The 22379-nt window shown below is 43.0% G+C and overlaps 1 protein-coding gene and 1 long non-coding RNA gene across 9 annotated transcripts in view; both read left to right on the forward strand.

Moving 5' to 3' along the window:
* The first annotated feature begins 3431 nt into the window (after positions 1–3431).
* Positions 3432–10165, forward strand: LOC136102530 (uncharacterized). 2 transcript variants are annotated; one of them, XR_011739145.1, is made up of 6 exons: positions 3432–3668; positions 4390–4467; positions 5906–6284; positions 7579–7637; positions 9138–9479; positions 9999–10165. It is a non-coding gene; the product is annotated as an uncharacterized lncRNA (long non-coding RNA). The 2 variants fall into 2 exon arrangements; XR_011739146.1 differs by having other exon boundaries at positions 5909–6284.
* A 993-nt stretch (positions 10166–11158) lies between these two features.
* LMO1 (LIM domain only 1) overlaps positions 11159–22379 on the forward strand; it is a 62326-nt gene continuing 51105 nt past the window's right edge. Inside the window, exons 1-2 of one of the 7 annotated variants that reach the window (XM_065839707.2) lie at positions 11159–11829; positions 17040–17141. In XM_065839707.2, coding sequence (XP_065695779.1) covers positions 17117–17141 — 25 coding nt within the window. In that variant the 5' untranslated portion in view covers positions 11159–11829; positions 17040–17116. Of the gene's footprint in view, positions 11830–12657; positions 12755–16601; positions 17142–17845; positions 17946–22379 lie in introns of those variants that run through there. The other 6 variants (XM_065839708.2, XM_071808925.1, XM_065839709.2 and 3 more) reach the window with 6 other exon arrangements.

The raw sequence follows: 22379 nt of genomic DNA on the forward strand, positions 1-22379 counted from the left end.
TTAAAAATAAAAACAGTAGCCTAGCTTTATGAGACAACTTAATGGTGTTCTCTAATGATAAAACTAAGCCTGTATTAGTGCGTAAAAGTAAGGGGAAAGATAGGCTTCTGTCAGAAAAGCGAAGGACTGAGGATCAGACTTTATGCTTGGCATTGACACATATTCATGGCCCTGGGTTAGTCACTTGTCTTCCCCATCCCATGCCTCGGTGGTCAGAGTACTCCTGCCAGCAGGGTGGGGCCTGAGTTCTGGTCCTTCCTCCCAAGCTACCCAAACCTGCATCTCCCAGGAAAGAGCCTTCACACTGGGCTATTAAGCATCCTAGGGGGAAGGACTTTCTCCATGCTTCTTACGCATGGAGCTCTCCCTCTTTAATCCGCCATGGATGTAAACATAGAGAAGAGGAGAAAAAGACCTCGTTTTCTAGTCAGCTGATTGTGATTGTGGGGTAGAGTCCCGGTGACAGTGGTGACAGATTAGCTAAAGGCTGTTTAATGTAAAACACAAACAGAATCTGCAAAGAAGGGAGTGGAAACCGGGATGAGTAACCTATTCCATCACCTGGAGTAATGCTTTCTCCTGCAGCCTAATGATTTATTAATGATTACACATAAATTAAACAGGCGAAGTTGCAGGAGTATACCCTAAGCCAGAAAAGACTATTTGGTTAGTTAGTTGGTCCAGGTGACATCTGCTCAGGCACATGAAAGAATTATACCAGCTCTCCCATCTGCTGGGGAGTGATCTCAGGGTTCATGCTGTTGTGTTTTGTTAGAAGAAAGAGAAGTCAAGCCGTTTCCTCATATTTTGAAGAAAGGTGGCCGCTACTACATTTTGTGCCAAATGTATGCTTGCTTTCCAAAAGACGTTGTAGTGTGTGGTACACAGGTATGAGGAGCTACACACTGGGTCATGTGTGATCAGCAAAGCCTTCCAAAAGATGGGATGGGTGGCCAAGGTTGGGTTAGCCTGGGCTTATGGTCTTAGTTTATGTCTATTTAGCCATCTAGCCTCTATTTTCTAAGTAAATGTTTGTGCCAAGAGCACCTAAACATTTTTGAAAACAGTTATCAGTCCCCAGACTTTTGCTCTGATGCCCAAGAGACTTGCTAGAAGTTGTATGGAAAACATGGACTAGACCTGGAATAAATGTCAAGTCTCCCTAGTTCCAGCCTAGTGCTTTAGCTGCCAGATTTCCTGCCTCATTCCCAAAAGTTTTGTTATATCCCCTTCTCCCCAAAATTTGTCAAAGTTTTATTTGCTTGAGAAAAGCATTCATCAAAAAAGCGCATGTGAATCATTATGTCATGTTATTACATGTGGCAAATTAATCTGTTGCATGTTGGAGGAAGAAAAACATGGGTTTCACAGCTGCTGCCTGAAAACAGAACAAACTCAATGTCCTTGGGCAGACTGATTCTCTCCTGGCTGAGACCCCCTCATATGATGCCACCTGCATTGTTTTGGGCTTAATTGCAACACTTCTGTTGTTGTTGTTGTTGTTTGCACTTATTTTCCCCTGAGCATGTCAAATTTCCTTAGTGTGTTTTCTTTTTTCAGGCTTCTGCAATGCTCCTGAAGCCAACTTAAGAGAGACTGTTCTGCTGAAAGTTTTCTGAAATCATTCTTGAAATATGATGCATAATCTCTTGAGATTAAAGCAATGGCAAAATGTGAATGTAAATTTAATTTGGCACGTTCCACTTAACTGATTCTTAGTGTATAAAAAAATGCTTCAGTTAAGTACTTAAGATGGCATTTAATTGGTCCTGAGCATCATACTACTCTGTCTAAAAGTCTTTGTACTCTTTAAAATCTTTAATCACTGTCTTTCAGGCAGAGTTAGACTTCTTAGGTGTATAAAAGCTTTAAAGTGTGACTGACTGAGAAATTTGTTCCAAACTACACAGCTGCCCTCAGTGCTTCTTCGTACCTCTTGATAAGGAAAGGGATTCCTAGTTGGAAGGAGTTTCAAAAAACTATTATGGAGAGTTGTTGCTGCTGTGTTTTTTGCTCTAATTAAGGGAAGGTAGGGAAGCACCAGTAAATAACCAGCTGAAGGAAATAAGGTGTTAACCTGGCTTCTGAGGAGACCTTTTTTATGTGCAAGAGGGTTAGCAGGCTCTTCTGCTTATCCTGCAGTTATAGCTCACTAGGCTGAAACTGGAGTACCAGACAAAGAAGCGGAGTTATCCAAAATCGGTCACTTGTTTAAAAGTAATATATACATTATTGTTAGTCATTCCATGGCATTAAATCTTACAGCTACATTTCAGTTAAGTGTTCTTCTACGGGCACATTCTCTTTCTCTTGTTTTCTTTGGCAGGAGTGTTCCTTTCTAACAGTATTTTAGTGCTTAGTATTGATGGCAAGCTATATTTTATCCATATAATGTTTAATTTAATAAGGCGAAGTGTGATTATTTGAATTAATTAGAGAGTGTGTAAGAAATCTGTGTGTAATGCACTTTTGGTATTCACCTTTAAGTCCATGCTTATATCTATTGATGTATAAATACTTGAGGTATATTTATGCAAATATGATATACTACCAATGCGACGTATAATAGACCATTTGCAAGTGTGTTGTAGTGTGAATTCACATTTAAGTACTGAGTGGTGTTCATTAAATGCCTGTGCTTCAGCTCTGTGTTTGGATGGTGGTATTTTTTCTTTTAAGGCTTAGCTATTAAATCCATTGTAAAATACTGCAGAGTAGTATGTGAGGCTTTTTAAGTGATCACTTGACTCCAATGACCGTTTGGTATGGAAGCTACAGTCAAAATATGTCTGTTTAAAACAGAGGTAGCCATTAGCAAGCCCTCTAAACCATGCTTCCCAGCTTCTGAGTCAAACCATCTCCCAAGCAGGTCAGGAGATGGACGTTATCAGCGCTTCCCCTGTGCCAAGTGCAGCCACGCTGCTGCAGCGGCGAGGGGCCAGTGACGCAGATATAGGTCTCATCGTTTAGTTAACAGACAAGTTTGCTGCCATCCACGCTCCTCATTCTGTCCCACTGATGCTATTTAAAAGTGAAGATAAGAATAAATATTAGTGCTTGCTTATCAATAGGCATGGTAAGGAATTTTTAGTCTCCTGAATGCTGCCCAGGGTTGGGTATTTTTTGCGTCATGTGGCAACACTATGGACTGCTACAGGGAAGGTCCTTTGGATCATTGTGATCCTAGAGAAGCTGCATGTCAGCACCTAGGGTGAATTTAACTGTACTGTGATGAGCAGGCTCTAATAATCTACTGTGAGAGAAGGAAAGCAGAGCCTGAGCAAGGCCTTGCCAGTAACAGAAAAGAAACAAGATTGTTTTCCAGACTGCCCTCACCATGACCTTAGGATAGGGATTTCTGGCTGACCCTGAGTCATGAAGCATTAAAAACGCAACAAATGATCCACTGGGCTCTCACTTCTTGACCTCCCTGTGAGCAGAGAAGCTTTTCTAGCTCTCACTGAGACAATGATATCATTTCTGTAGTTATCTTTACAGCTTTCAGACTGAGCTTCTCACCTGCTTAAGGAAAACTGTGGCAATTGCTACCACTTCACTCCAGTTATTTTCTTGTTTTAGGATAGCAGTTCCTGCACTTCTGCCGTTTGCTGATGGACCAGAAGAATGTGAACTTGCCCATCTGATTTCAGTGGTCTTTTCCTAATTTGGTAAGGTATTTTTTTTTATTCTGTTAAGGTATCCACCACACACCCCTTCTTTAGGAGTAGGAGAGTTGCAGCTAGGGGAGGTGTACAGGGATTAGGCAAAAGAAGGGACAGTTTGTCATGGGGAATGGACTTGGTGGTCCACAAGCACAAGGTCTTTCAGTCTCAGAGCTGTGACTCTGTTATTGCAATCACACACACCCCTTTCCCAGAGGGTGGCCTCACAAGAGAAGAGAGGCAGTAGAGGTGGGTTACACAGGTCTGGATAGACGAGTTGGGTGCTGTTTTCAAAGTGTCTGCATAGGTAAAGCCCTGCATGACACAAACAGGTGTTGTCACCTGCAAATGGGCGTTACAGGTGTGTTGCTGGTGTTACAGGTCTGGCTCTGATGTACACCCTTCATCACAAAGTAAAGCAAACACTATGTCTTGAAGCCAAACATACCACTGCAGCAGAGTTTCAGTGGTTATTCTCTTCAGGTTGCATCCATAAAATGAAGCTAGAGTTTGTCAGCATCATTCTGCAGGGCTGTAGTTATTCAGTGCTTCTGTAGCATCAGACCATTCTAGTCTGCCTCTGGGTGCTCCTAAATTAATGAGATAATCTTTTACTCCTCGGATACCTCCAGAACCCAGCTGCAGTCATGAAGCTGCTATCAAATGCAAACTGGCTATAGTTCAGCATTGAGGCCAGTATTTTTAACAGCATGAAATTTTGTTCTAGGCCCTCTAGAAGGATTCTGTACATGAAACATTGAACTGGAGCAAAATCAGAACTGAAGTCCCCTGCGTGGAGGAACAGGTGGGGGAAAGGTTTGCTATGTTTGAGAAGGGAGATGCATCTCTCATATGTACTACAGGTAGTGTCTGGTAGCATTAATTTGGAATAATAAGGTGTATCTTTCTTCACTGTTTACTTATGTTAACAAATACATTATATTGTCATGGCCTCTTGTGTCTGAGCTGGCGTCTAGTAGAACATACTGGCCATATTAATCTAATCAACATCAGAAAATAACTTGATATTTTACGTCAGTAATTAAATAAAAAAAATCTAACTATTCTGTATGGGCCTGTCCTTCTACATGTGCTTTCATATTGCCACTAGTGGCTTTTTGTTTGCATCACAGCAACCTGAGGGTAAAGGAAAGGCAAGATCCAAGATAGGAAGGCAAATTGTTTTTACAAACATGGCAGAGAAAGTGTGTGGAATCAAATGCCAATATTAATGCACGACATCTGCTCTATGCTCCAGTTCTGAGTAAAGTAATCCAGTTCTAATTACACACTGCTGTGCCCTCTACCAGCTAAGGAGAATGATGCAGCCATTCTTAGTATCGGTATATAAATTTCTTTCTGGATCTGATAGATACATTAGATGCAGGGCAGGCTTTCCATTTTTTGGCTGTCAGTTGTTTTGGGTAGCACAAAGAGAGGGGAGGAGAAAGGTTGCAGCAGGAAAAGATCAAAATCTTCCAAAAAGGACTCTGCTCCTAGAATAAAAATTTTTCCTAGAGAACTTTCCCTGCAGACCTCAATCAATATGATTCTCATCTGAGCGCACATATAATTCATTAAGAAACGTTGGCAAGATGTGCACTATAGTGTATGCCTTCATTAGAGCCTCCGCCTGCCTGGTTTTATCAGAAGATCTTCAGTAACTTTCATCTTCACTGAACATGTTTCTGTCTTTGGATTGGGAAAGAAATCTTGCAATTTCACAGGATGGGTGTATTTAAAAAAAAAAAAAAAGAAAAGAAAAAAAGAGTCAAGTATTTATTCTCCATTTTGTGGATGTGTTTTCTCCTCTCACATGTTAATGGATCAAGAAGATTATCACCATTAGAATTAGACTGAACTGGATGCTGATGAAATCATGTGCAAAACATAGTCCAGTGCAACAGACCCTCACTACCGTGTGACATGGGAATAGCTGGAATTCCTCTGTTGTGTGATCAGCAGCCACGCCATAGCCTTTGTGTGCAACTACTCCTATTATGCCAGCAGCCATTTTCCTATGGAATCAACATTTTTAGATTGTATGTTGTTAGCATGAAGCTATGAAGGTGTGGCAAACATCACCCATGGCAAGTAGGATGCCACAAAACATGGGGGACACTGGCAGCATCTTAGGATATTGCCATCACAAAGCAATGTGAGCCTGATGTTGTATTTTATCTTTGCACTTAATGTATTTCCACATCTGACTGTTCTGTATTAATTCTGCCCGGTCTCTTCAGCAGCAATACAGTGAGGAAAGAATGCATCTTTTTGAAGAAAGGCACTGGGATTTTTGGACAATATGTTATGGTCTAGTTCCATGACTGGGACCCCTGTGTGTTGCTGCAGTATAAAGAAGAACTGATAGTAACAGATTACGAAGAGCCAGTTCTGTGGCTCTGTCTCTGTTCACCCATCTCACATTTGATTAGTCTCTGCTTGACATCAGGCTGGGAGCAATAAGCTCTGATCAGAACTGTAGATGTGGCAACAAGCCCGAGAGCTCCATGTGTCTCTCCAGAACCTGACACTGTCTCACTGGATTCCTCCATAAAACAACTGAGGCAGACGTGTAGTTGCTGGATTTGTCTTTCAGGTCTACCTACTGCACCCAACAAGGTAAGGAATAAAAGGCAGGACTATGCAAGAAAACATTGCAGTAGCAATGAACTTTGAAGGAGAGAAGGATATACAGAAAAGCTGATTATTGGTTCAAATGAAAGTGAGAGACGTTGTAGAAACACTGTCACCAGAATGTACTCATAAGATTTGGGGTGGCCTTTTTGGTTGTTGTTGGGTTTTTTTTAAGGATTCTTTTCTGCTTATTTTAAAGGCTCTGGAAACTGCACAGGTACTGCTGCGTCAAGAAGTGGTAGAGTCAGAGTCCATGTGTTGACTTGCTCAGAGAGGTTGGGCTAGATGTGCATTCCTGAACCGTTGCTTGACTTCAGCATGAATTTAAGTTTTACATCACTGTTGAGAACTGGTTCACCATACAGGTGGAAGAACAACATCCCACTTGGGCCTGGGAAAGTTTCAAGTAGAGGAAGGAGGCTGCTCCTGGAAATGGTATCTCTGCTAAGTATGGTTTCCCTGGAGCCAGAGGAAGGCAGCTTGTCCCAGCTCCTGGCCTGGGCCTCCTCTAAAGCCATTCACTTCGGTCATAAATTCCTCTGCCTTAGACCTTTCCTTCTCCCCAGATGTACTGGTACTAGGGAGGTACTGGTGGATCTGCAAAGTGTCAGAGCCAGCCTGATCCTCCAGCACTTTATACCCTCTCACTAACCCTTTCTGATGCTGCTTTCTCATGTAGAAAGAAACTTCATGGAGTTTGTTGCAGCTGAGCTGTTCTGGGGAGGCAGAATCTGCCCGTTAAACTTCTTACAAAACAAGAAGCAGACTAAGAATTTAGGCCTCGCTGCTTTAATTTTGAAAAAAATGTTTTTCTTTTTAACTTTGTGCTACAGAGGGCAGAAGCAAAACTTCTGAATGACTAATTTATCAGCTGTAAATTTCTCTAAAAGGTCATTAGAGATTGTAAAGTCTAATGGCTTAAAGTGCCAGCCTTATATCACAGTGGTAAAGGACTCATTTTCCAGAGGTAGTATTTCTGAAGCTTTGCCATTTGTCTTCTATTAAAGGAAATGCTTTATTTTTGACATGCTATTTTCTTTAAAAAAAAAATAATCCTGTATTTATGAAAATATTTCACATTCATTTCATGTAAAACATCGTAACAGAATTGAGTGGTTTATTTGTACAACATATAGGGAGAGAAGTCAATCAAGCAAGGGTTTAGACATAATTGAGGTCCGTAGATCTCAGGTGTGTATTTAAGTGGTCTTTTGAACTGTAGCCCATCTTCTTTGTGAACATAACTTTTTAGAGCCCTTGTGATTTTCCTCCTTTACAGGACTGATGAATTGCGGTATAAGGTCAGCCCCATGGTCACTCCGTTCTGACATGAGCAAGGTAGGTGCAAGTGATTCTGAAATGGGTAATAATATAGAGATCTTTTGTAGCTAGTATAGAGCTGTGCAAATTGTCTTGGTTATTTGTGTGAATTCAAGTAATAAAACCCTTGTGTCTAAACTGGCAGACAAAAGTCTCATCTGCTCAGAAATCTGAGTTTGGAAATCACTGCTAAATCCACCATGTGCAGCAATGGTCTTTGGTGTAGCCTGACACTGCCTTCACTGTGGGACTCTGACTGGCACATGACTTAATCACCTCTCTTTTCTTTTTTGTTTTGATTTTTTTCTCCTGTCAGCTGAAAGATAAAATAAAAAACATATTAACCTCCCTGATGAAGCTTTATAATTCCCAACACTGAAACATTAACCAACTCCTTAATTAAGAGAGACTGAAAGTAGAAGAATGCTTTTATGTCATTAGCTGGTTTTTGCTCCAGTCATCTGCCTCATTCAAGCATAGGATAATACGAAACCTCACGGGTCTGCTAAAGGCTTGACTTAAGTATATTGCAGACTTCCTTTGCAATTTAATAAGAACAGCACATTGTTCTTAAGAAACTTCATTTGCTTTGCTTGTGCTCAAGACTACCAAAAGAAAAGTAAGAGCAGCTAGTGAGCAAGGACCTCAAATGAGATCCAGAGGTCTGAGCCCTAGCACTTATTGCAGCACATCGCTGTTTTTACTCCTGTATGCCCTGTATCCTGCACCAGGAATACCGGGAATTTAACCTCATCTAGGTGTTCCTGCTCCAGCAGGAGGATTGAACTAGATGATCTTTCGAGGTCCCTTCCAATCCCTAACTTTCTGTGATTCTGTGAATTAGTATTAGACCATAACGGTGCATGTTAAGGAGAATCTGGCACCTCAGCCACGGTGTTGCTGGGCCCTCCCCTGGCAGCCAGCTGCTTCAGTGCTTTGCTCCTCAGAACGGAGGGTTGGGGAACCGAGAATTATTCCCAGCTCTGCCGCTGATCTATGTCCAGTTTTCCCAATCGCTTCTTATGGTGCCCATTACCAACATAAGTGTTTGTTGACGAGCTGATCTAGCTGTCCCTCTCTAGTGTCAAGGAACCGAAAACTAAGTGAGGTAAAATTCTTTATATAAGATTTCCAATCTAGTGAGTGAAGGAGGTTCAAAAATTACTGAAACTTGCTCACTTCTCTGAAATGACTGGCTGAACAGATATAATTGAAAACCATGCAGAGTAATGCTTCACCACACTGTGAAAAAGTCATTTACCTAAAGTGGGGACCTTTACATGGGGGTTCATCCCTTCATCTTATTAAAGCTGTAAACCTCAAAATCCCTATAACTGTAACTGTAGGATGACAGCAGAGTGTTCCAACTGCAGGATGTGTGCTTGGGAATAGAATGTTTGCGGGGTTGTGCATTTTTGCATTATTTTTCTCTCCTTGTATGATGATCCCTCATGTGCACACTCATGTGCAAATTTGTCTTTTGCTTTTTCACTCCACCTCTCTCTTTTTCATCTTCAGTGACCACAACTCTCTCAGCTCAAGTGTGAACATTACTTCTTAAGAACGATACCAAAGTCAACATCTGTTTCCTTCGTTTCTTCCTTTTATCCCTTTGGCATCCCTATGGTGACCTTGAGCTTCAGTGCATGCAGACCAACGTCTTCAACTCAGTAAATCTATGTTTAGATAAAACTGTATCACCCCTGTAGCAAACTCAGAATTAGGGCTCAAGTGTTGCATACTAAGATCCTGAGATTCTGGCTTTGTACTCAAAAGTCTCCTTGGCCACAGTGAGAATATGAATGGGCTCGAAGACCAGAAGTAAACTCAGAAATGAGTCAATGCATGATGTTCTCCAGGGTCAGTATTTTTCAAGTGCTGCTATGTTCTTTCAGAGAAAAAAAAAATAAAAATCATTGCATTAGATGGACCAAGTTCCTGTGGGTGCAGTATGTGCCATACAGTGGAAATTAAAGACCAGAGAATTAACACGGTTTGTTGTGTTACAAAGCTGAAGGCATTTTTATCCTTCGATGTGTGTACTCCCAGAAAAACATACTGCACTAATGAAACACAACTTTATGTTCTCAGTCACATTTATGCTTGCAAAGAATGTGTAGCTCAGGAAGTTTCTTGCCAAGAAGCTTAGCAGGGTGGGGGTTTTTGTTGGGGAGAAGAGGAGGTGTTTGTGGGTTTTAAGTGATGTATACAAGGTGTGCTTTAAAGAGAGTGGGTTGCCAAACGAGCAAGTTTAATCACGGCTGTCTTGAAACGGGTGAATGTGAGGGTGGGGAGTTGGAGAGGGGATAGTTTCTATGAGACGATGTACAGTGCTTCCTCCCTGAAATCTGACAAAAAAAATGTCTGTCTCTCTTCAAGGGGAACCAGCCTGAACAAAAGTCCAAAAAAAAGGCAACATGGGGAGACCTAAATAAAAGCTAATAGATGAGCTGAGCTAATATTAGTTTCCTGATATATAAAGCCAAATGGATTAATGGATCAGCTCATGCATTGCCTAAGGAAACAAAAAGAAAATCTTCAATACTTCTGTGCACATTGAGGACATGAACAATAAAGGTCTTTAGACAGTAAAAACCTAATTTGAGGGAATCAATTACTACTTCTTTTTTCTTACCCTCTTTTATTTAAAGGAGTTTCACACAGAGGTAAAATTTGGGCAGCACATGAGCCAGAAGTCATGCGTCTCAGATACTACAATGATGGTCGATCTTGGTTTGCATCAGTCTTGCCGAGGCTCTTTTTAGCGTTCCAGCTTCAGCTAATGGAAATCAAGCCCATTATGGTAAATGTAGGAAGCAAGTACATTAATAGTGGGCACTGACATTAATTCAAATGGTAAACAATTCAGAACTGTTCCCAGTACATACTAGATTATGTATCATCTTACCAGCTGCTTCAGAGGGCCACTTCTTTCACAGGTTTTTGGAGTACATAAGATTGTCTGCCACAGAGTTTTCTGTTTTGGCAAACAAAACTACTTGCGAATTCTGCTTTGCTCCCCGTCAGTCGTACATTCTTTTTTCTTTTTGGATTCGGTGGCAAGTACTTTCACTCCAGAACTGCCACCATTGCATCGCTGCTCTGCTCCTTACTTTAAAAAAATGGGGTCTTGATGTGGCAAGTTTAGCGAAGGGGGGATGTGGGGAACAATCTATTGCAAAGGTAGAAAGAAAATTGAGCTAATTTATACAGTAACACGTGTGTTAGAGTAATGCCTGCCTTCCTCGGCTATACGCTCCCCCATTTTCTTTCTCACACACGTATATATACACACACTTTAACTGTGCTTTTGTGTTTTGTCAGAATTAATGAGAAAAGTTCCCTTGCCCTAGGGGTAATTAGTGTCCTTGGAGTTAAATAAGCTAATACTTAGACACCTCTGGCACAGGCAATTATGTTTGTGTATTGAATAATTGATTCAAAGAGGGGGGGAAGGGGCTGCTAATCAGATCTGAGCATAATGAATTGATTTAATTAACAGGGGAATCTGAGGGTCCCTGGGAAATGTGTGCATTTATTCAGCAGCAGGAGAGAGTGCAAAGCACATAAATTGAGAGAGAGAGTGAGAGAGGCAGGCGGCAAGTGCTTTTGCTTTCAGTGATAGGTTCACATCTTTTCTCCCTCCCACCCCCCTTCCTTTGAATATAATTTTAGATTTAGAGTGAAATCAAGGGAAAAGCACTTTAGAAGCCTGGAAAGCTCTTGCAGTAGCAACAGCAAAGGGGGGAGAGGTTGTGAGCTATCACACGCGATTGCATTAAGACAATTTTTGACAGCGCAGGTTGGGAAAGGACGGAGCTGGGGAACCAGCCCCCGATATTGTTCCTCCCTTCCCTTTTTTCTCTTCCTCCCCACCTTCTTCTTTTTTAATATCTAAACTGGCACTCGAGCCGCAGCGGCGGGGCCGGGGGCGAGGCGGCTGCTGCATCAGCCCGGCTCCAGCTCTCCGGCGCCTAGCGCGACCCTAGCCCGCCGCAGCCCCGCTCCAAACTCGCGTCCCGGGGCAGCGCCGGGGCGGCCGCTCCGCTGCCCCCCGCCTCGGCAGCGCCCGCTCCCCGGCCCGGCAGGGAGCGGCCCCTCGCCTCCCCTGTAGCCGCGGAGCGGCGGCTGGAGAGGGAGCGCCCCAAGGAGCCGGAGCGGCGGCGGCCGCCCTCGGCGCCCGGGACAATGGTGCTGGACAAGGAGGACGGTAGGTGGGAGCGGGCCGCGGGGCCCCGCCGACAACTCCGCCCGGGCGCCCCGGCCGCGGGAGGCGGCGGGCGGGGAGGGAGGGAGGGACGGAGGAGCTGCCCCGCGCGGGCCGCCGCTCGCTGCGCCGCGCCGGGCGCTGCTGCCCGGCCTGTCCCGCATCGCCCCGCCGCTGCCGCGGGTAGCGGAGCCCCCGGCCCGCCGCCTTACAAAGGGGCTCCGGGGTCCGGCGGGTGCTCCCGGGACAGTGCCCTCCTCACCGGCCCCGGGGCCGCTCCCCCTTTGGGTTGCCGCCGCCGCGGTTTCTAGGCCGGGCGGTGCGGGGTCTGTGCGCCCGGGCGTGCCCGGTCCCCGCCGAGCGGCTGTGACCGCGCTGGGGACGTCAGCGGCAGCTCGTCCGGCCCCGGCGCGTGCTGTGGCCAGCGGGGAAGTGCCTGATGCCTGCAACCCCGTCACCGGGCCCGCCATCAGGTCTGGTGGCCTTAGCGTGTGCCACCACCGGCCCAACTTCGGTGGCATCCGAGTCTGTGGCGTGCCGAAATACCGCCCCGCGCTCCCCTTGCAGTCAGTGCTGCTTTCCGTGGTTGCGTAAATTGCCATAAAAACGTCTCTCTGTCGGTCTGGCGGGGGGCTTTAACTCAGAAAAGTGGATACCCGGCTAAAGAGGCAGGTGGAAGGTGCTTTCCTTTGCTGTTTGCCTTTATTTTTTTTTTTTTTCCTGTTTCTCTACCTCTTTCCCCTTCCCCCTCCTCTTTTCTTTTGATCTGGACTTTCTGCTTCAGAAAGGTGAGAGTCTGCCTGCCACGACACCGCGGAGTCAGATGGGGCACGAAGAGAAACCATGGGCTCGCTTGTGCGATCCGGCTGTGTGGGAGGGGGCCCGAGCGCTGACAAGTAGAAGGTTAAATGCTCACTGCCCCAGAGAGGTGCGTGGGGAGGGAGCTTGCTGCAAACTCGTCACATGCCTCTGGGCCGAGAATCCCTGTCCCAGAGTCTTTTCTTCCTCCAGTTTCTAGAAGCCCTCTGAAGTAAACTGATGTAGTGTTATTAATGGGGTCTATAATGCTCCAGTTGAAACACATGTGTTGGAGAAGAGGGTATAAACTTATCTAACTGTTCAGCGAGAGATAACGGTAGAAGGACTTTTCTCATACCTTGCATACTGTGCAGAAAGGTAAAAACGTTAGGTAATGACAGAGAAATTAAACAAGGTTAATTTCTTACTGATGAATGTATGTGGAACACGGTTTGTGTTTCTCTCTGACCTCGCTTTCAAAGGTGATGTGCATTGCAAGCGTCCCCTGAATTTTGCTTGACTGCTGGAGGAAAGGGAAGGAAAGGCTTCTAACATCTCCATTAATACCCTTTAATAATAACAATAAATGGGTGATGTCTTAATCCCAGTGACTCTCTGTCAGAGGGGGCCTGCCAACCTGTATCCATTTCAATCTGATTGACGGGCTAACAGCAGGATGCTGCCTCCGTGCAGAAGCGAGAGGCACAGGTGAGCTGGGAGGAACAACTGAGATCTGAAGAGGGTTTCCTAATAGGGGTATTTGGGTTCTTTCAAGTGTTGCAGACGTACTCATTAAACACAAGGAGCTCGGGGCCGGCGTGTTGGTGGTGTAAGGAAATGAAACTAGAACCATTGATTATCCAGACAGTTCTCAACAGCCTCCTTCCAGGAGATCTCAGGAGCGGCTGTATAAAAGGGAATAATGGTGGCGACGGTAGAGGTAAAGAGGAAATTAGTGCTGGCTGCACTTAAAAAGGAGTAAAGTAGGAAACAAACCCCTGATGAGAGGGATGTGCAGATCAGAGCAGCAGACTGTGGTAATGCCTGGGAATCTCCTGTTCTCTTGGTGGAGTAGTTATGCTCGAGGAGAAATTATTCTCACTTTTAAAAGTGTAAAGGAGAATTTGGGGACAGGAGGTGAGATCGAGAGAAGAAACTATGAGGAGTTTATATTAACTTTTTATGTTTCTTTCTGCTCGTTTCAAATGGGCTCCACTTGCCTGCTCATCTGTGGATGTTAAAAGGGGACCTGCATAGGTTACAAATGGACTAAAATGGAAGCTTTTGCTAACTAAACCAATTCTTTCTGAAATCAAGCTTGAATTAACTTGTTAATAAAAATGGGTCTGGTTTACTCCCATAAATGTCTCTCCCCCCCGCCCCCAAATGCCAGTCTGATTTCTACCATGTAAAAATTCTTGCATTGTAGCTAATATCCAGTTCTCTGCTTGATTTTAAGAGGCAGGGGGGAGTTTTGAGAGGTTTTCTTCTTTTGAGGTGTCTGGCAGCAGTGGAGGTATTTATAATTATTACTGCATGGAGAATGCAGGATTTCAGAAATGTTGCCCCCACCCCAGTAGTCCTGGCGCATCACAAGGAGGACACTTGCTGCCTAGTAGGTAGAGGTCACAACGTGCTCCTTGCTTTTGCATCCCCAAAGGCTACTTAGCAAGCTGGGCCATGACCCCAGAGGCTGCCCACTTTTCCAGCCGCGGGTCAGGCTGTAGGGGTGCGTGCTGGCCCTAGGGTGACACCAGTGTCACCCATGAAGTCTAATAACTGCTACATGGCTTTCTGAGTGAAAAGCTTCCTTGGCAAACATGCCATGGTGCCAAGAGAAGTAGAAAAAAATCCAACAATACTTTTCCATGGTCTTTACAGATATCATTGAGGATGAAGGGGCAGACTGAAAAAATAACAACAATAATAGTGTTTTGTACTTGATGTGTTGTGGCATCACGTCAAGTTATGTAAGGGAGGTAACATCATTTTGTGTGTTTGAAGTGACATAATATAACTTGACTGATGCAACATGACTTGATATTAGAAAATACCATTTTACAGGGGAACTTTGGCAAATATCTTCCCGAAACAAATGGTAGGAGCTGAGAGAAGAGAGAAGGGGGGGAGAAAGAGAAAGGTCGAGCGTAAAAAAAACTTCAAGGCTTGCATTTTAGTCAATTCCACCGCATAAATCACTGCTGAATTTGCTGTGGGCAAGCCAACCTACGCACCATGCAGCGCATTTATAAATTTCAAGATAATGAGACTTAAGATATTTCTCAAACACATAAATGTTTTGATTGCGAAGTCCAGACTTCTGTTTAAAAAAGTAAACTGACATCAGGTATCATGATTAATTCCAACAGATTGTGTTAATTGTAGTTGACTTTAATTGCTGTACAAATGTGTTTGGGGGTTAGAAAACTTTTTTTATTGTTGGTGTGTGAGATGAGTAAGCAGATAAAGTGTTTAAAAATATCCGTTTGCAAAGAGAGTAATCCAGCCTCTATGACATGCTGAAGCGGTAAAGGAATAAAACGTATATTGATCCCGTACTGCATTTTTTTTTAACAAGCGCATTATGTCTGCTGGTTTTCTCTATCACAGCTAACTTCATTTTTAGCAAAGCCTTGCCTTTCTTGTGATTACCAAATAGTGTGAGTTTAAACGTGCCAAATATTCTAGAGTAAGTCTGTCCTTTTTGAAGGCAATAGGGTTGAAAGGTACATAAAGAGAAAGATCAAACATTTTTGGAGTTCACCATTTTCTAATGGAGGCCAATAGTAGATTAGAAGTATTAAAATACCACAAATTTAGAAAAGCCTGTGTTTCTGCTAGTTTTTGCACAGATTCTTTTAACTATTAGACTTTAGTCTTTGGGATAAGGTCTTCCTTTTTAGCTTGTGATACATCTTAAAATAAAATTATTATTTATGGTGGTTGCACTCTGCTAAAATACATATTCAACACTTGAAAACTAGTATCACTAGGAAACAGGAGTTGTTCAAAGTACTACATGAAAACGGTTCAATGTAAAATGATACATTTATCATCAAATACACTCAGGGACTGTTAGTATTAAGTGTCTGAATGAAGGTGGAAGGAAAAGCCACTTCAGCTGGGGATAAGGAATCTAATTAAAAATTGGTATTAAGGATATATAACTTGAGCCCACTATCATGCTTTTTAGAGTACCATTGTATCGGTTGTAAAGGGGAGGAAGTATCATTAAAGCAGGAATGAAATGTTTTCTTGGATTAAAAGACGTGGTGAAATGGTGCTGTTGATCTCGGTAGCGAAGCGTCTGATCCCGCAGTCCTCACCAGCACCGTCAGACACAACGGGTGACTTGGCCGAGTAAGGACTGGGAGCTGTGAGAGGAAGGATTACAGATACGGGCCCCAAACTTATCTCTTCATGTTTGGGCATTGATGGCATCTCTGAAAAGCAGAGCAAACCTGCAAGGGTTTGTACCGCACTTGATTTGGATCATTTTAAGATCGACCAAGTGAAAATGGAGTTATATTCTCCAGAGTATTCCTTGAAACTAATACGTACATGTGAAAACAAACCCGAAATGTTTGTACAGAAAATTAGTAGCAGGTTTTAAGTCACGACAGGCGCATGAAATCCAGCTGCGAGCAGCAGGGCTGGCGTAACCCAGCCTGGGCCGGCGTAACCCAGCCTGGGCCGCCCGCGCCCGCTGCGGAGGGTTGAGCAGCTGCCCTGCCGGAGCCCCTGGCTGCTCTCAGACACAATCCCCGCTCTCCCGGCGGCGAATCCGGAGTGACGGCCGCGCTGCGGCTGCCGGCGCACAGAGAACCGCGCTGCGGGCACCGCGGGCAGGAGGCGCCGCGCGGGCCGGCAGGTGGCGCTGCGGAGCCGGGCAGGCAGCGCGCGGCGGGAGGCCCGGGGGGGCGGGGGGGGCCCGGGCGATGGGCGCGTTTGGCGAACAGCAAGTGTGCAAAGCTCGCACATCGGGAGAGGGAGGCGGCGGCCGGCGGGCTGGGGTGCTCTGCCCTCGCTGAAGATGAGTTTAGATTTAGATTCCGCTCGAATCCAAAGGGAAAACACTTTATAAGGTTGAAAGCTGCGCAGTTACAACAGCTGGGGTTCTGAGCTATCAAATGCAATTACATTAAAATAGATTATACTGTGTAAATTGAGCCATTTAGAAGGTGAGAACCAAAGAAACAGCTCTGATCCCCCTTCTTTCTAAATTGCAGTTTTAGTTCCTTGCAATTCTGAGGCACAAAAGTAGGTGAGACTGCTTTTGTATCTGCAAAGTGCTTTATTTCTGAGTGTAATTCTAACTGAGTGCAATCTAGGTTAAAAGCTGGACAACTGGGTAATTAGAGCTCACTTGCTGCTAAAGGACGATCAGCTGTACCGTAGCTCATTTGTGTTCCCAGAGACTTGCTCTGTTCTCCCCTGAGCGGAGGCTGCTGGAGAAGAAGCATCTGTCCCCGGACTTCTCTCGATTGCCGAGATGATGGTGCTGGACAAGGAGGACGGTAGGTGGGCTGAGATTGTGTAAGCCTGTGCTCGGTGTCTTCTGTGTCCTGCGAACGTACAAATAAGTAGTTTTGAAACAGATGTGCACTGTGCATATCAGAGTGCTCTGCTTTCAGCTTCTGATATTTTTCTCGTGTTGGTAAAAGCATGCTTGTTCTTTTTTTTTCTTATTTAATCGTTTCTCTGGTATGATCGAACCAGTGGAGAAGGGTTTACCCCAAGCTCTGTTTGCTGAAGGTTATAGCAGAAACAGTTTGATGTTTTGTTTTGTTTTATTATTATTTTTAATCTATTTAGATTTTCCTGTTTACAAGATACTCTATTATGTCAATTTTAGCCTGTTTATTTTAACGGCTTTTATTGTAAATCTAATTTTGAGATTTTCTTTCCTTTCCCTTGCATGTCATTTGGGTCTCTTTAATGTGCGCCTTTAATATCTATTTCTTGCAGCTTTTCTTCATAGCTATAAACATAATGACAATAAGCTAATAAGCTGCTCCAGCGAAAAAGCATTGCCTTATTCTAAGAGTTTACTCCCTTCTATAAATGACAGAAGTGGAGGTTCATTTGGAAGGTAATTTCATGAATGAAACTGGAGAAAAGCTTGGCTTATTTGAGTTATATACTTATTTTTTTAAAGCTGACTGGTCTTTAGCAAGGATGACTAAGGGGTACAAATTGATGTAAGAATAATAGGCAGTGTTAGTTAACAGTTTGAATGATACGATGCCTTCTTTTGCACGTTGCCTACCAGGGTGTGCAACTGAACTGCTCAGTCACCACTAGTTTCCAGGACGAACGTGGTGAGTCTAATCACAACTTTCTAATGAGGTTTTCCTAAGGCTGCTTTGTGGCTCAGGGTCTTCCCTCATAGCTTCTACACTGAAGGCAAAGATTAAAACTGAGGCAGAGCAGGAGGCTTCTGCAGCCGTTCAGATGGGCTTCCGTCAATGGCGCTGCTCCTCGCCAGGGACCGCCACCTTGACAGCGCTTTTCCTATTGGAAGTGGGAACTACATCTTAACTTTTCACACACATTTGTAGCTATTATCTTGTTTCATCTCACCTTTACAAATGGATGAAGTGTGCTGTGTAATGGGTGTGTTGCTGGATTCTCTGATCTTTATTTTTTTTTCAGAAATCTCTTTAAGTGTTAAAAAAAAAGTCATAGGCATTTGTCATTCGGAAGTAGAAGAAATTATTGAATATTTGTAAGACTGTAGACAGGCAACAGCTTTTCACAGGGAGCCAAAGAACTTGGAGGAATTGTAGAATTTGAATATTTTGGCAGGAGCGTTGATTTTACTAGAATACATGTAGCGCTTTTAAAAATATTTATGAGAAAAATGACTTGTAATTCAAAGTCACTTGCTTTCCCATGTGGGTGCTACTCACGTATTGTCAATAGTACTGAAAGCTGCCCAGTGCTAATAAGTTGGAGCAATATGATTTTTGTTTCTTGACCCATATCTGTCTTCTAGTATTTTAAAACCGAATTAATACTGTATTGGAGAGCAGTTAGGAAAGAAGTCTTGGCTACTGAAAATAGTGCATGGATGCCTAGTTTTAACCTTCTTTGCCTCCCCCCAAAAAAGGGTGAGGAGTTGAATACTATCCAGTATTTTACAATTAGCATTTGGAAGTTTTTAATCTCATTACAAGTTTGATTTCTGAAATTATCAATTGGGTTTATTCATGTGCCTAGAATTTGAATCAAGTTTCTGGCATGGGATATGAGGTTTTGTTACATTCTGGTGCAAAGCGCTTGGGACAATGAAAAAATGTGAATGGACTTTTCTTGAAGATTGTACACTTCTAATCATGAGATGAAGCAGAAGTGTGTCACTATTAGTGCCCTCTTGTATGCAGATTTGAACACTTTTTGACTGAGTCTTGACCAATGTGGGGTCAGTGCCCCTGTATAAGTGGTCTTGCCCTTCTGAATTTATTCTTTGCTAATTAAGTTGGCATCTTATAACTGTGAAATAACTTTATTCAGGGATGATTTTAAAAAATTCCCAGGCTTTATTTCTGTTGAGTTCTCGTAAGTTGCTTTGTTAACACAGGAGAACTCAAAAAAGAAAAAAAAAAGTAGATGTGAAGCATCTGTTACCCATCTTCTAGATCAGCTTTGCAGTTGACTGGACTGTGGATAAAAGACACGCTAAGTGGTTGAGTATTGCTTATGCTGGAAAAACAAATGAAGCTAACGGGGTTTCAAAGGCTTTGAAGCAGTGCTGCTCTCAGAGGTGTTCAGTTGTTTTCTTTGGCAACATACGTTGAAGCAAACTAGTTTACTTTATTAGAGGCATAAGGCTACTCTTGTAACCTTCCTCTGACTAAGATGAATTTGGCTGACTGACCTTATTTCTTTCTGGACCACACGTGTTGTGCTGGGTTTGGGAGGTTTTGGGTTTTTTTTTTTTTCCCTCTCTTTAGGACTCATCTCTTTTAAAAGATAGTGGGATTTCCTACATTTTCTTAAATCTTCCTTTTCAATTTGTGTTTCCCTATAGAGCTGTGTTCTGCTATGATGGAGCAATGCAAATCAAGGAGAATAGCCGAAATTAATTCTTCACATTGGCGGCAGTTATGATTGCCTGCGTGGAATCAATAATGCATCATGGAGGGATCAAATTTTGGAGTATAATGTGTGAATAATGCTTGACACAAAACAAAAATTCAGTCATCATAATAGCAATTAGGAAAAAGCTGCAGCTTATCCCAGCTGTAATCTCTGCTAACAATGAAGCACAGCCTGGTAATCAGCATGTATGGTATGAAATGCACTAATAGAAATCACGGCTCTTTGTTATGTGTGTGTGGGGTGAAAGTTTCCTTTTAGCTAACTTGTACTGTGTTAACTAGACATAGTATTCTTCAACCCAATTATTGAGTGTGTGTGCACTTGTAAAAGCACTGATCAGCTGTGTGTTCATCCCAATGTTTGCATAGACTAGCACCCCAAATCACGGATCCTTTGTGTTTTCAAGCAGAACTCTGATTAAATAGATCGCAAGAGTAGCCCAAGTATATAACACATCAGAGGACTCCATTAAACATGTAGCAGTACAAAAGCTTTGGGGTTTATTTTTTTTTCCATAATTCCTTTAAAAATTAAAAGGAAAAATATGGATACTCATTGGTTGTGTGTGTTGGGTTTGGAGAATGGGTCTTACATTGATGGGAGGTATTTAGGGCAATGAATATTAGGTAATTTGAAACTGGATTAGTAGAAGCAGTTGGGTTCCCTGTTGTATAAGAGCCCATCTTACCCTGCACAGAAGGAAAGAAAGGCAGCATTTGGAATTAAAAAAGCAGTGGCATTGAATGTATGATAGCAGTCACAGGAATGGTGCCCTGGCACCCTCGCCAGGGCAGCAGAGCTGTGGGCTGGTGTTGCAGATCAGTGAGCTGGCTGACATATGGGGGTACCTATAGATAGCTAGGTGTGCACAGAGAGGTATGTACCTCCAGTAAGATAGGTCCTGACAATCTGCTTGTATTGATAAAAATCATTATGCACACAAAAATAAGGCGCATGTAAGTTGTACACAAGCCTAATATAAATAGTGACATATAGGAAGAAGAGGTGCTCTATGTGCTGCTGGTATATTTGTTTTCTTTTTAATGTACCTTTCTCAGGTGTGCCTACTGAGGAATCAAGCAAAGAGTGGAGAGGAAATGGCAAGGTGGCTTTTTTCTTGTATGACGTGGAATTTCATTGTTCCTGAGGATGCTTTTTTTTATTTTGAATCGCCTGTGCCCCTCTACCTTGGACCTTCTCTGTGGTCCTTTGCTGTCTAGCTTCCTGTGTATAAAGAACCAAACCTTTTATTTACCTATTTAGCTGAGTTATCTGTGGTTTTTTTTGAGGGCTTGATCTTGATACACGAGGTCTTGGTGTAATTTCAGAGGTTTGGTCTGGCTTTAGTTCATGACACTGTGTCCTTTTGTGACTCGAATGTACAGCAGAAGATTAATGTATTTATGAAAAGGAGGAAGAAGATTGTAAAAGAAGGAATCTGAATAATGCCAGGGCACACTTGGCAGCAGAATAAACCATATGAGATTTGGTTTGGCCAGAAAGGAGAAGGAAAAAAAAATTTGGCATGTTTCTCTGGAGCTGACCAAGTGTGGAGCTAGAGGCAATCTTCCTAGAGGTGCCCCCCCGCTCCTGGAAATCACAGGTACAGAGGCATGAGAGTATCACAAGATAGTCATTGCCGAAACCTTTTCAAGAAATGGAAGGTACTGTGGTTGGTGCACTGACAACCTACATCTCTCTTTGATGCAAACTTATCCTATGGGAAGAGGAGGGGTGAAAGGAGCTAGCAGGCCTGATAGGAGCAAACTATTTTGCATAGGTGTATTCCTGCCAAATAATTCTTAGTGTTTGCTTGGGCCAGCTGGGTGAAGGATCTGGGTAGGCATCTGTGTAGGGTGTCATCATCCTTCGTTTCCAGATGCCGGTGAGATGTGATAGTTGTCTGGTTGACATAACAAGCGTTATAACAGTGTAGGGACATTTTTCAACCTGGGTAATAGGGCAAAAGAAGCAGCTGATTCTTGGAAATTAGTTTGCTCTAATTTTGGTTTAATACAGTAGAAAGTATGCTTGATACCCTGGCAGAGGAACATAATTTGTCTTCTTCGAAGTTAGTGTTAAATTTTATTATCTTTAATAGATACAACGTGAATGTGTCAGCCAGTTTGTCATAGCCATTCTGAAAATGCTCTCTTATGGTAGAATCTTCGGAAAAATTCCTTTTAAGACCAGTGCATTATTAATAAAGTAATCCATTAGGTCTGGTGATAAAGGGTCACAGCAGAGTCTGAAATACGTTTCTTAAATGGTCAAGAAATTTATCATGGTTGGAGGATTAATTGATTTCATTTGGAGGCTTTCTTAAGGTTTTCAGGCTTTATGTTTAGAGATAGTTTAGTCTCTTTGCAAATGTGCTCACTGCTCAAAGTTTTGCTTCGCTGTCATTAGCTTGAACTATTACATTTCTGCTAAAGGCAAACTGTTCTTTTAGCATTATGACTGATTGCATCTGTGCGGAGTCTTACTTAGGTAAAGAATATGAAAGTTTATGGCAAATAAGGTATTTTACTTGAAATCAATTCAAAATCAGAATAATGGTATCAAGCATTTAGTGTTGCAGTGTAAGAATAAAAAGGCACTGCAGATGCTGCTAAATGCTGAACAATAAAACTCTAATGGGTCTATATATT

This window comes from Patagioenas fasciata, chromosome 5, assembly GCF_037038585.1.
Source record: "Patagioenas fasciata isolate bPatFas1 chromosome 5, bPatFas1.hap1, whole genome shotgun sequence".
NCBI lineage: Eukaryota > Metazoa > Chordata > Aves > Columbiformes > Columbidae > Patagioenas > Patagioenas fasciata.